At 44.4% G+C, this 13,994-nt stretch overlaps 1 protein-coding gene across 2 annotated transcripts in view; it reads right to left on the reverse strand.

The window, feature by feature from the left end:
• ERO1B (endoplasmic reticulum oxidoreductase 1 beta) overlaps positions 1 to 13,994 on the reverse strand; it is a 47,782-nt gene that overhangs the window by 17,479 nt on the left and 16,309 nt on the right. For both annotated transcript variants that reach the window (XM_053300060.1, XM_053300068.1), the window contains exons 5-9: positions 13,817 to 13,899; positions 12,659 to 12,732; positions 10,469 to 10,589; positions 10,336 to 10,382; positions 8,398 to 8,409 (exon numbers count right to left, since the gene is read on the reverse strand). In XM_053300060.1, coding sequence (XP_053156035.1) covers positions 8,398 to 8,409; positions 10,336 to 10,382; positions 10,469 to 10,589; positions 12,659 to 12,732; positions 13,817 to 13,899 — 337 coding nt within the window. The remainder of the gene's footprint in view (positions 1 to 8,397; positions 8,410 to 10,335; positions 10,383 to 10,468; positions 10,590 to 12,658; positions 12,733 to 13,816; positions 13,900 to 13,994) is intronic.

Raw genomic sequence — 13,994 nt, forward strand, 5'->3', positions numbered from 1 at the left:
GTAGCTCACTTACTCGCCTGGCTGTGGTGATGGCCACCAAGAAGAGTGTTTTCGGGGTTAAAAGTTTCATCGATGACGTTGCCAAAGGTTCAAAGGGTGGTTCTGTCAGTGACGAGAGCACCAAGGAGAGGCTCCACTTTTCAGCCGGCACGCGAACCGGCAGGTACAAATTATTGATGCCTCTCATGAAATCCTTACACCTCGGATGGGTGAAGACCGTCTTTCCATCCCACCCATCATGTTGCGCTGATATAGCTGCCATATGCACCTTAATCGAGACATTAGCTAGGCCGCCCTGTTTCAGAGTTGTTATGTATAGAACAACAGCTTTCAGGCTTGCTTCTTTGGGGTCATAGCCCCTAGAGGCAGCATGCTCCGCAAACCTGTGCCATTTTGCTCGGTAGCTGCGCCTTGTCGATAGCTTATGGGTGTTCAGAAGAATCCTCCTTAGCAGCCGATCCTCCACACTGTGAGACTCAGCATGGACAAGTCAGGGTGTACCACTTCTCCTTGGTCTTGAGTTATCAGATCTGCCCACCGTGTTAGCCTCCTGTATCTGCCCTAGAACAGTCTGAGTAGCTGCGTGTACCATGGCTGCCTTGGCCACCATGGGGCAATAACTATCGCCCGAGTCTTGTCTTGTAGAAGTTTGGCTACCACCCTGGGCAGCAATGGAGTTGGAGGATAAGCGTAAAATAGTTGTTGGCTCCACCAATACTGAAACGCATCCCCTTTTGTATCTGGGCTGACTCCCATTCTAGAGCAATAGTGGTCACATTTGTTGTTGCTGTACATCACGAATAGATCCACCTTTGGTCTGCCCCAAGCCTGGAATAACTGTTCCAGTATCACCGGATTCAATTCCCACTTGTGCTGGTCCAGCACTAGCTCTCTGCTCAAAGAGTCCACCAAAACGTTCATGGTGCCCTTGATATGAATGGCAATGGGATAGATTCCATATGGAATGCACCAATTCCATAACTGTAGACTGAGGCTGCACAACGACCTGGACACCATCCTGCCCTGCTTGTTGACATACGCAATGGCTGTTGTATTGTCCATCTGCAGCTGGACAGTTTGCCCCAAGAGTTTCTCTTGGAAGGCAACCAAGGTCTTGTACGCAGCCAGAAGTTCTAGAAAGTTGATATGCAGAAGTCTCTCTTTTGGCGTCCATCGACCCTGCACCTTGTGGTGCAGCAGATGTGCACCCCAGCCCTGCAGTGAAGTATATGACGTCACCATGGCGGATGGTCTCAGCGACTGGAACTGCACGCCATTGAGCATGTTTGACTCCTTTGTCCACCACATCAGCGAGGCTAGCACCCTGCCTGGAAGTGTCAGCTGTTTGGATTGTGGTTCTCTCGCATACAAAACCGTGGTGGTGCAGGACGCCATCAGGCCGAGAATCACCTGTATAGTCCTTGCCCTCTGTATTGGATTTCTCTGACACAAGAGGATGAGTGCCTGTAGGCATGAAAATCGTTCTCTCGGAAGAAAAGCCTTTTGGGCTGTCATGTCTAACAGTGCCCCGATATATTGAAGGCGTTTCGCTGGCTGTAAAAAGGACTTTTCCCAATTGATGTTCACGCCCAGATCATCCAACAGGGTCGTTACCATGCGTACATGCTCCAGCAGTTATTCCCGCGTACTGGCCATCAGCAGCCAGTTGTCCAAAAATGGATAAATGGACAGTCCTTTTGTTCTGAGATAGGCTATTATCACCACGACAACACTTCGTGAACACTCGCGGGGCGGTGACCAAGCCAAAAGGTAGCACGTTGTATTGATAAATTTCGCTCCCCATGGTGATGCGGAGAAAGTTCCTGAATGCCTACATGAAAGTAAGCATCCTTCAAGTCGAGCGTTGCAATCCAATTCTCCCCGTGGAGGAGAGGAAGGATGGCTTGCAACATTGTCATCCTGAATTTCTGTACCTCGATGTATTGATTTAGGTCCCCGAGATCCATAATTGGTCTTATGCCCCCATCGTGTTTGGGGATTTGGAAGTAACAGGAATAAAAACCCGACTGGCTGAGAGCCCACTGGACCGGCGATATCACCCCCTTCATCAAAAGCTTCTCCACCTCCTCCCTCAGGACAGGAGTTTCCGGAGTGTACTTCACGCCCAGAAACAGAGGGTACTCCTCGAAATCTAGCGCATAGCCCGTTGTCACTATGCGCAAGACCCACTGGTCTGATGTTATATGGTGCCATGCTTGAGCATGGCTTGCCAGTTTGATGGTAACTCTGGCATAGTTCAAGGAGATGATGTTCCTTGCTTTGATGTTGGTCAGGTTGCTTTGAGGAGGCGAGTTGCACGTTGGCAGTGGGCTCGCCTTCGGATCAAAGCTGCTGCTTTGATTGCGGTGTTCTCTTAATTTGGCCAGACTGATTGGTCCTGTTCTTGGGATAATAAGGGCGCTTGTTACTGTTTCTAAACCGCTGGTAAGGTAACTGCCTTGCCGCCTCTGGTACTGATTGTACGGGCAGTATCTATTCGTATATCGTGGGTTGGTAAAAGATCGCGCTGTGTTCTGCGATTTCTTCCATTGCTCCATATTTTCATCGGTCTTGTCTGAAAACAAGCCTGCACCATCAAATGGAAGAGTCTCAATCCGATCTCCCATATCCTGCTGTAAACCTGTAGCTCGCAGCCAGGCATGCCACCTTAGAATAATGGACGATGTCAATGTCCGGGATTCCGACCCAACTAAGTGCTTTGCATTAGCCAATTGCTGATGGGTAGCTGCAGTAGACTTCGTGAATACAGCCTCAAATCTTTTCATAAACTCTCCAGGATCCAGTTTAGTATGCTGATCGTACAGCGCCTCCCATAGTGAATGCGTATATCTTGCTTGACAAGCCACATAGTTGGCAATTTTAATAGACAAACATGCTGTCGAGTAGGTGTGCCTTCCCAGAACATCCAACTTACGACCCTCCTTGTCCGTAGGTGTGGTGTGATGTGCAACGACATCTAAGGGCGGCAAACAATCAACTACTAATGAATTTGGAGCAGGGTGATGCACCAAATATGCATTCTCCTCCTCCTGGACACGATAGAGCACCTCCAAGCGTTTCGAGGTGGGTGCTGAAGTCTGGAGTACTTCCCAAGCCGATTTTGCCACCCTGGTGATATGAGGCAGCATAGGTAAGTACACCAGTTTCAGTCCAGAAGCCGCCCTCATGTTGTAGACAGGGTCCTCTGAGTCACTGGTTTTCTCTTTCAGGGTCAGGCCTAAGACCTGAGCCATCTCTGCCACTTGCTGATGATAGCCCTTCATCTCTTCATTGGGTGACACTGATGGAACTACCACAACATTAGAATCTGGATCTGGGAGAGCAGGTGCCTCCAGGTCGTCCGGATCCGGAGTTGAGTCAGAGGTGTAATCATCCTCCATATCATCATCTTCACCATCATCAGATGAAACAGGTGAGTTCCAAACACCAGTCGAGGTCACAGGCACAGGTACATGAGAATGCGTTGTCTGAGTCGCTGCTTGGTGCAGGGTGGAATTGGGAAGTGGTGGAACCTGTGGCACATTAGCTTGTAGGGAAACAGTGTTGACGTGGTAAAGGCACCGATGCTTGAACGGCCATCTCTATGCGTTGCACTGGCGTTAAAGCCGTTTGCACAGCCATCTCTTTAATAACTCTAGGGGTCTGTTCCCGTTCACGTAACCATTCTCTAAATAATGCATAGTCTGCGCCAGGTATTCTCATCGTGTCACCCCAACCACCACTGGGTAAGAGACCTGAGACCAGCGTCCCCTTTGCCGATAGAGAAGGTGTCTTTGGTATTTGCCCAGGGAAGTAGTCACCCACGTGAAAACCTGTAAAGGTGCCCATCGAGGGTGTACTTTCCTCAGAGTTCAGCATGCAGGTTAGTCTGTTAGCCTCCTGCTCGCCTGCCCCTGGTGTGGCTGGGGATGGCACTGGCAAAACCTGAACCACCAACGTCGGCCCCTTCTCGATGTCGAGGTGCTCAAGCTCAATGTTGGGGTCAGCGTCAAGTTCTGTGTCCACAATCACTGCGACTGTCGATTCCGACGCAGCTATCGATGCCGAAGCCATCGACGTCGACGGGTGAGCTACGGGTACGGTCTCGTGTCAGTGTCGTGTCTCAGGACTTGAAGTCTGCCTCTCAGACTTCAACCTGGATTCCTTCGATGTTGACTGTTCATGATGTTGACTGCTTCATGACTGAAGCCCAGGAGTCAGAGGAGATTGATAGGGTGTCGGAGCCGGAGACAAAGACGCTGCCCGACATCGAGGAATTACATAATCCTGCAGCCCTGAAGGCGAAGGGGTATGTTCTGCAACTTGGTCATGATGTCTGTGCTTCTTATGAGTAGAACTGTGCCCAGAAGTGTCACCCTTGTGCTTTCTCTTTAAGCCAGACCGATGATCCTCTGGTCGTTTAAATGTTGACGAGGGCTCCGTTGCCAAGGCACTCGACGTCGTGGCCCTCGATGCTGAAGCGGCAGATATCGACAAGATCCCTTTCAACTTCCCCAGACTTTTAGACTGCGCTTTCAGCGCAGGACCCGATGTCGGAGTCTTCTGAGCAGCCCTAGGCAACAAAGCATCCTCCATCAAATAGACCTTAAGTCGCACTACCCGACTTAAGACTTATTTTTAAGAGTCCGTTTGTTGAATATAACGCAGACCGAGCAAGAAGCCGTATCGTGCGCTTCCCCTAGGCAAAACAAACAGAGGGTATGGCAGTCTGTTGAGGGGATCTTCCCCCGGCAATCAGTACAATGTTTAAAAGTTGTCTTGCTGGGATTACTCGCCTTACTCATGCTGCTCATCTCAGAAATTGGTAGCCGTTCCATTCCGTGGTCGTAGGGGGAGGTCTGAGATCGCGGCCGAATCAGTTGGATAAAAAAAAACACACATGGTCAAGTCCGTTCCAGAAGTTCAAAACCGAATCAATTTAAAAACAAACCAAGGGGAAATCCGTAAGAAGAGTCCAAGTCTGTTTTCCAAAGTCCAAAAAGCCGTAAAACAAATAAACTTTTCATGAGGAGCAAACAGTCTCCGAGTACTGATCATATGGCGGTCAGAAAGAAACTGAATATGGAGACGCCTAACCGCTGCTAGAGGGTACTGCAGTCACGTGCAGTGGGCGGTTGGCGTCGCGAGGAGCTAACAAATTCTTCCCGAAGCTGATCTGCGCAGGCGCAGAACCCACTACTTATGAATGTTGAAACCACTAACCAGATCTGGGAGATTCCCGTCAGACGGGTGCTTTAGACACCCACCTCTGTGTTTCTTCGGGCTGAGTCTAGGCCGAAGAGACATACGATCCCAACAGCTGAGTTAAGGGAGCTCTTGCTACCTTAACCTCAGCCAAGAGCCAGGCTTAAAAGTAAGGTTGGCCTGAGCGGGAGCACCAGGATCCACATGGTTCCTGGTGCTCCACATGAGCAGCCTAGCCCAGGCTAGACTGCCCGAGCCTACTTGTAAGAACAGCCACTTTTTGTTTTATTTCTTGGCGATTGCTGTGATGAGCTCCATGTCTGGCCTTGAGTTGAGACTAACTTGTGCTTTACTCACTGCTTTGGTCTGCTCTGCAATCTGTATTGCAATGTTCAACCGCTCACTCAAATGTGGCTGAAGTTGCTCTAGATGAGCTTATGGCTACGCTTCCTGCTAAGGGTGCTACTATGGCAGCTGTTGCAATGCTAGAAAATAAGGAGTCATGATTTTGTCTGAGAGCAACTTGTGCCAATGATGTTACTGCAGCACAGGCACCATGGCTGGCAATGGATTCTGAGTCAGTGATTCTTTTGTGGCCATTTTTGGACTGTTTGAAATGTGTGTTCTGTGTTGGGAGGCACAGATTCCTTTTTACTGAGAACTTCAGCAGCATTTTTCAAGGCAGGCTTGCAAAATGCATTGCAAGTTGCAATGTAAAACTGTTCTGGATATAGGGAACAATGGGAAACTTGAAACACCCCATTGTTCCCCATGGGTAGCTCTTAGCGACACCAAAGTGGATTGTGTAGTAGGGCATGATGGGTGCTACCTACCACCCAGCACACAAAAGAAATGGGCAAGCAGGTGACTTACCAAAATTTTTAACTTTTTCCTAAACACCCTACAGAATCCTATGGGAGTTTATGGGGGGAGTTTAAAAAATTTCAAAAATCATCCCCTTGCCCAATTCTTTTGTGGGTTGAGTGGTAGGTAGCACATAAGAACAGCCCTGCTGGATCAGACCCATGGCCCATCTAGTCCAGCATCCTGTTTCACACAGTGCCCCACCAGATGCTGTTGGAAGCATACAGGCAGGAGTTGAGGGCATACCCTCTCTCCTGCTGTTACTCCCCTGAAACTGGTAGTCAGAGGCATCCTGCTTTTGAGGCTGGAGGTGGACTATAGCCCTCCAACTAGTAGCTGTTGATAGACCTTTCCTCCATGAAGTTATCTAAACCCCTCTTAAAGCCAGCCAGGTTGTTGGCTGTTAATACATCTTGTGGCAAAGAATTCCACAAGTTGATTATGTGTTGTAAAAAAGTACCTCCGTTTGCTGGTCCTAAATTTCCTGGCAATCCATTGGATGACCCCTGGTTCTAGTGTTATGTGAGAGGGAGAAAAATTTCTATCCACTTTCTCCACACCATGAATGATTTTAAAGACCTCTATCATGTCTCCCAGCAGTAGTCTTTTTTCTAAACGAAGTAGCCCTAGGTGTTGTAGCCTTGCCTCATAAGAAAGGTGCTCTAGGACCCTGATCATCTTGGTTGCCCTCTTCTGCACCTTTTCCAGTTCTACAATGTCCTCTTTTAGATGTGGTGACCAGAATTGTATGCAGTACTCTAGGTGTGGCTGCACCATAGTTTTGTATAAGGGTATTATAGTATTAGCAGTTTTATTTTCAATCCCTTGCCTAATGATCCGTAGCATGGAATTGACTTTTTTCACAGCTGCCGCACATTGAGTTGACACTTTCAACGAGCTGTCCACCACAACCCCAAGATCCCTCTCCTGGTCAGTCACCGACAGCTCAGATCCCATCAGCGTATACTTGAAGTTGGCATACTTTTTGTCCCAAAGTGTATCACTTTACACTTGCCAACACTGAACCGCCTTTGCCATTTTGTTGCCCACTCACCCAATTTGGAGAGATCTTTTTGAAGCTCCTCACAATCTGTTCTGGATTACACTACCTGAAAGAGTCTGGTATCGTCTCCAAATCTGGCCACATTGCTGCTTACCCCTACTTCTAGATTATTTATGAATAAATTTAAAAGCACTGGTCCCAGTACAGATCCCTGGGGGACCCCACTTCCCTCCATTGTGAAAACTCTCCGTTTATACCTACCCTCTGTTTCCTGTCCTACAACCAGTTAGCAATCCACACACGTACTTGTCCCCTTATCCCATGACTGCTAAGTTTCCTCAGGAGTCTTTGATAAGAAACTTGGTTGAAAGCTTTTTGGAAGTCCAGGTATACTATGTCAACTGGATCACCTTGAGCCACACACTTGTTGACACTCTCAAAGAGCTCCAGAAGGTTTGTGAGGCAACATTTACCTTTGCAGAAGCCATGCTGGTTCTCTCCCAGCAGGGCCTGTTCTATGTGCTTTACAATTTTATCCTTGGATGCTTTATATTGTGTGGTAGGACCCATCATGCCCTACCACACAAGCCACTTTGGCGTCACTAAGAGCTACCCATGGGGATCAGTGGGTTCCCTATTGCTCCCTGTGGCTAGAACACTCCAAACATTTCCAGTTGGTTTGTCAAAGCCAGCCATTTAAACAGAACAAGCTTAAAACATGACAGCCATCCCTGTTGTGTTTCAAGCTTGAAAAGAAACACAAAGTTCATTTTGTGCTCAACTTCACTAATGCAATAAAGAATCCAATGATTTAGTGATCTATTTATATAGACCACCAAGTTCCACAGAATAGCTGCTTACTCTGTATAATCCATCCATTTCTGCTACGCACAAGAAATGGACAAGTAGTTATGAGTAACACTTATCACAAATCCTACTCAGTACCCTCTGGCTTCTAGGATTGCTCCAGGCATTGGCCACATGTTCTCAAGCTTATTTTTTGCAGTCCTTAGGGTTTGAAATATGCTGGCTTTTTTCAGGTTGTTAAATTTGGCATTAGAGTCCACGTAATCCAACACAAATGTTCAACAGATGGAAAAGCCATCCTATGAAGTCCAAACAAGTAAATGGCAAGGTCAGAATTGTGCTTCTTATCTTCAATGCCTTCTTCCTCTCACCCCTCCTCCTTCACATTGGAATTCAGTGGCAGCAAGGTTATTATAAAGCTGTATTACAAACCTCTATTTCACCCAACACATTTCTACTTGCCCTTAGCCTTGGGGATACAGTGAATTAATAAAATGTATTGAATTAGGAATACTCACCATCATCCTCCCCTGAAAAAATAAAGTATATAGAAAAATCAGCAACATTCTATGCCTCTCTTATGTCTATACTAAAATTCAAACATGCATTTGTTATAACTTATTTAAACAGCAGCCTACACTTTTTGATTTGAAATTCACCCATTCATTATTTTATTCAGGACAGAAGGATTCAAGGCGGTGAAATAGGGAAACTGTTTCATACTGTATAACACATGTACACAAAATATTAAACTCTAATGTTTCACTATTGCTAATCTGATATTTTCAAAAACTCTATGTTTCTGAGTTGCCCCAAGCAAATTGTTCAAAACTCTAAGTTTTACACAGCCATTTCAATTTTGTAAATCACAGTTCACCAAATAAAGTAAATTTGCAAGATCCAAGTAACATATCTACATAGCTACACAGTATGAAACAAGAACAAAAAACCAGCAACATCAGTAAAGTCGAATTGTTATTACTCAGTCTTGGTAAAATGGAGGTTAATGGTTTTTCAAATTAGGGAAGTGGTATACAACCTGCGCTGGATGAAGTTGTTAGCAGACAGCCTCTTCCCCTGCCCTCGTCTCTGGGAAACTGGAGCTTTCTACAGAAAGCCATGGAATCAGAGCATAGACAGTCACTTGATTCCAAATAGGAAATTGGCTTGTTTTGGAGCAAGCAGCAGTTCAAGCAAAGATGAAACAAAACCAGAAGCTTTGAAGGTGACTCCCTCTCCACTAATCCTGGGCATTCTTAATCAAGCCAGAGTGTCTAACATAAGAAATGCTAGACATTTATTTATTATTTATTTAACAAAGCCATTTGGAAGCTTCAGCTGTTCCAGAATGCCCTGTAAGGATGCCCATGCTAGTTTCTTCACGAGTATTATATCCATCCTGCAGCAGTTTCATGGTTACCAATTCGCTTCTGGGCTAGATTCAAAGGGACCTTTAAAGTCCAATACAGCTTCAGGGCTGGAGTATCTGTCAGAACACATTTGTGCTTATGAACCTGCCAGGGCCCTTCACTCTACATCTCAGGCCCTGCTTGCATCTCTACCATTGACCAAGATCTGATTGGTAGGGATCAGAGAGAGGATCTTTTTGGTTATGATCCTTCAACCCTGGAATGCCCTCCTGGATGAACTTCACTATGCTCCTTCCCTCAGCATTTTAAACTAACATTTAGGGACTTATTTTTTGGAGAGGCTAGAAGTTTTTATTCTCGACTGTTCGGGTGGGTTTTTAAGTTTGTAAATTTTGTTTTTAATTGGGTCTAGTTTTAACAGAGTTTATTTACTTTATATTGTTTTATTGTTGAGAGTTGCCTCAGGCAGTACTGCACTGGAAGGCAAGACATATTTTAAAAAAAAATAAGTCTGGTTCCTTGGACCACTTTTGTGCTTAAGTTTTCCTGCTGCTGAGATTTTGAAGGGAACACAACATTTAAGAAGGCCCTGTCTCCAGACATTACAGTTTTCAATTTTAACAGTTAATTGATTTTAGTGTTTTAATGTAAACCACCCTGCCCAAGCTCTGGAACCAACCCTGTAGGCATGTTTACTTGATGGCTTCACTGCTGTCTTTAGGCACCAGGTGGTTTGCCCTGATCCCATGGGCATTTAGGATCTTCCTACTGGTTTTACCTGCTATTTTATCTTGCTGCTTGTTTGTCATTTCATGTTTTGTAATTTGTATTGGGGCTGCTTTGGTTACGCATTATGTTCTTATATGGATTTGTTTTGAAGGCTGCCTTGCAGGTACTTCTCCAAAGGCAGGTTATAAATCCTTTAAGTTAATTACACACATATGTAGGTAAGGAAGTGACTTAGCACATCTCCAGTCAAACTTCTTCCTCCTTTTCTGGATTACACACAGTTGTGTTGATCTTTCAAAATCTCTATAATTATCTCATATTGATACAAGTGTAATGTGAAATATTTAGATGACCCACCCTTGCTGGGAGCCAGTGGATTTAATGGCCGATACACTGATCGAGGCCTAAAGAAACAAACAAATCCGTTTGAATTCAGAGAAACAGCTTAAATATGTCAAAATAAAATAATTTTCCCTCTCCCGCAAGTTACTTGAAGCAATTTTCTTCATAGATACTGTTCCATACTCTCCATGCAGAGGGTCCTTTGTATCCAGTGTAGCGCTCTGGATTCAGCAGCAAATCCACATACTGAGCATCAGGAGATCTCTCATCTAAAGACAAACCACCACCCACTTCGGTTATACATTTGAATGTGCTACTTCCATACAAAATATTGCACAAACAGAAACAGATTGGTTAAACTAATACTACCTCTGACTACTTGCAATCACACTATACAGAAGCTTGCTCAGATGGGACATTACAAGTTGGCATGCACACAAAATGTTTTGTGCAGGCGTAGTGGGGACAAGCAAAAGCTTTGAGGAGCAGGTATGCAGGTCCTTACCAGCAACTCTGCTGCCTTGTTCTGGTTGCAGCACTATGCCGTGCTGCTCAAAAGAACATGAGCGGCTGCTTCCTTGTTCCCAGCAGCCAGCACCTGCATGCACACACATGGCGCCAGCACATGTGCAGAAACATTTCATGCACATGCCTAATTAAAAGCAATTTGCACATATACTTACATTTACTTATGCACTCATTAAAGAAGCGCTTGCAAAGAAAATATTTTGGGGGAGCTACAGCAGATAACCAGCCATCTAATGTCAGAGCAGGGAAGTAACTTGCCTAGGAAGCAAGAGGTTGCCTGTTTGAATCCCCGCTGGTATTTTTCCCAGACTATGGGGAACACCTATATCGGGCAGCCACAATATAGGAAGATGCTGAAAGGCATCTCCTCATACTGCACAGGAGATGGCAATGGTATCTGAGCAGATATCATGAAGAGGACATATGAGCAGATGGAGTGTTTAAGCAAAATACTTAACTGCAGTTAAGTTGGATCTCCAAAGGATGAGTCCATTATTTGGCTGATGTGCCACTGCAATTAATAGTATTCAGGGTTTCTTCACCATTGAATAAGTGGGCAGTTAACTAAGAAAACCACCTAATGGAGCAGTGTAGAAGTAACTTGCCTAGGGAGCAAGAGGATGCTCTTTCAAATCCCTGCTGGTATGTTTCCCAGACTATGGGAAACACTTCTTATATTGGGCAAAAGCGATATAGGAAGATGCTGAAAGGCATCATCTCATACTGCACAGGAGATGGCAATGGTAAACCTGTATTCTACCAAAGACAACCACAGGGCTTCTGTGGTCACCAGGAGTCAACAGCGCAACTTTACAGCAGATGGTCTGCTGCAACTTCTCTTCATTGTTTGCAACACGCTAGAACACTTGATGGAATAGCAGCATCAAGGTACCAGTTACCCATATGCACACTCAAAATTACAATACAAATTAAGAACATATTACAGGAAAGGCCCTAGTTTCTAGCTGAGGAATAGAAGAACTAACATTTGGTTTTCATAATTTCTCTTGCTATGTTTGTTAATCAATTGTATCTGCACAAGGAAAAATAGCCAGCCACATGGTAACTGACGGGCACAAGTGGGCTTGCAAATGGTTCTAGATTAAATCTTTAGAGATCTGATTTCAACATTTTAAATGTTGATTACCCTCCATATTCTCTATTTTAAGATTTATTCTTTTGCAACTTGAGCCCCATAGAAACTAGTATACTCTGGTGATGCCTACCAACAATACTACAATGGTACAATTACGATGTACCTCGAAAACACAATCATGAATAAGCTATAAACTCACATACCCTATTCCACATTTTCTGCTTGAAAACCAGTTTGCTGCAATGTTTAAATCAGCCAAATATGGTTAGGTGTTTGCCCTCCAAACCATTAGAAGTCACAGCAAATAATGGACTACCATTAAACAGTAAACAAAGGCAAACTGAAAGAGGGGGAGAAAGAAGCAGGTGAGCCTACAGCCCCAGCAGTGGCTGTTGCTGGTATCTGCTATTTTTTTTTTTTTTTAATAGATTGTGAGCCCTTTGGGGACAGGGGAGCATCTTTTTAATGTATTATTTGTTTTTCCTATGTAAACCGTTTTGAGAACTTTGGTTGAAGAGCAGTATATAAATAAAGTATTTGTTGTAGTAGTGGTAGGATCATCTGAACTGAGCCTATGTTTCTAAGAGCAAGCTATAAAGAGGTATCATTTGGCACACACTGTCTTTATAAAGTAGATGGATATCATTTCTATAATTATTTACTTGGCTATATGTTGCCTTGCAAAAATGTAATAGTTCAAAAGAACAATGTTACCATCTAGTTCACAAAAATGGTCCTGTGAATCATCATATCTGGCCCAGTCAATGAAAGCCTCTTTACTTTGGTTGCTGTAGAAAGCAAAAAAGAGCACTGGCAAATGGACTCAAGGCATGCATTTTCATTTGTATATACATTTCCCCATTCTTTTAAAAAGTCTGATTTTACTACCAAGATAATCCTAAAAAATGGTACCCAAGGCATCAAAGTCTCAATAAAATCTCATTTCATAAAAACTAGCATAAGCACATCATAAAGTAAGTTTGCTAATATTTTCCATGTAGCTACACAACAAGTAACGAGGGGTCAAGCAATTGAGGAGAAGAGCTGGTCTTGTGGTAGTGATTACAATTTGTCTCCTTTTCTAAGCAAGGTTTGCCTTGGATTGAGCACACTGAGTTCTGCAAGATATCACTGGCCATAGCTCAGTGGAAGAGCATTTGCATGTAGAAGGTCCCAAGTTCACTCCTTAGTATATCCAGGTAGGGTTGGGAGAGACTCCAGCCTGTAACCTCAGAGAGCCGCTGCCAGTCAGTGTAGACAATACTGAGCTAGATGGACCAATGGTTTGACATGATATAAGGCAGCTTCCTATGTTCCTAACTTATTTTCATATAATGCAGTCTGCAGTTAACACTGCAATTGCACATCCAGTCCAAGGGAAGGAGCATTACTGTAGGCAGCTAAGCTTAAGTCTATTGTGCTAAAGAACATGTTTCTAGTACTCACTATGCTGTTCTGTAATTTTTAGTAAGTCTAGGCTGACAAGTCTTGGGTGAGAGGAAATGGAGATATTAGTACATTCTGAAATCAAGTTTCAAATTCACAGCTACTTCTTTCTAGCAAAAGAGTAGGTCTGAAAACTAGGAAACAATGTATGGTAGATCCTGCCTCTTTTCTGCTGGTTGTATTCATCATTTATCTATCTAACATATTTATACACCACCTGATGTGTATCTCTAGGTAGTGTACACAATTTAATGTTACTCATTTCAGCTGGACCCATGGCAACATGAAATACATTTTGTGTAAGTGGTAACAAATATATTCTCCTTTCTGTAGTATTTGCAAGAATACCAAATATGGAGAGACAACCAATAAAAGCTGTCAAATATCAGGCCTCACGTTCCCTGTGAACAATGGAACAAGACTTACCTTAGTGTGCTGTTTATTGCTCCCAGTTTGTTAGCTTGTTCACAGTCTTCAAGTTCTTTGGTATGGTTTGCAGTCCTTGAATACTGCAAGATACATCATATTGTATGCTCTGCCTTCAACACATTTAGCAGATGTTTTCACTTTAATTCAGATGCCTGCCACGTGCCTAAGGTAGCAA

The sequence above is a fragment of the Hemicordylus capensis genome, chromosome 1 (genome assembly GCF_027244095.1).
Source record: "Hemicordylus capensis ecotype Gifberg chromosome 1, rHemCap1.1.pri, whole genome shotgun sequence".
NCBI lineage: Eukaryota > Metazoa > Chordata > Lepidosauria > Squamata > Cordylidae > Hemicordylus > Hemicordylus capensis.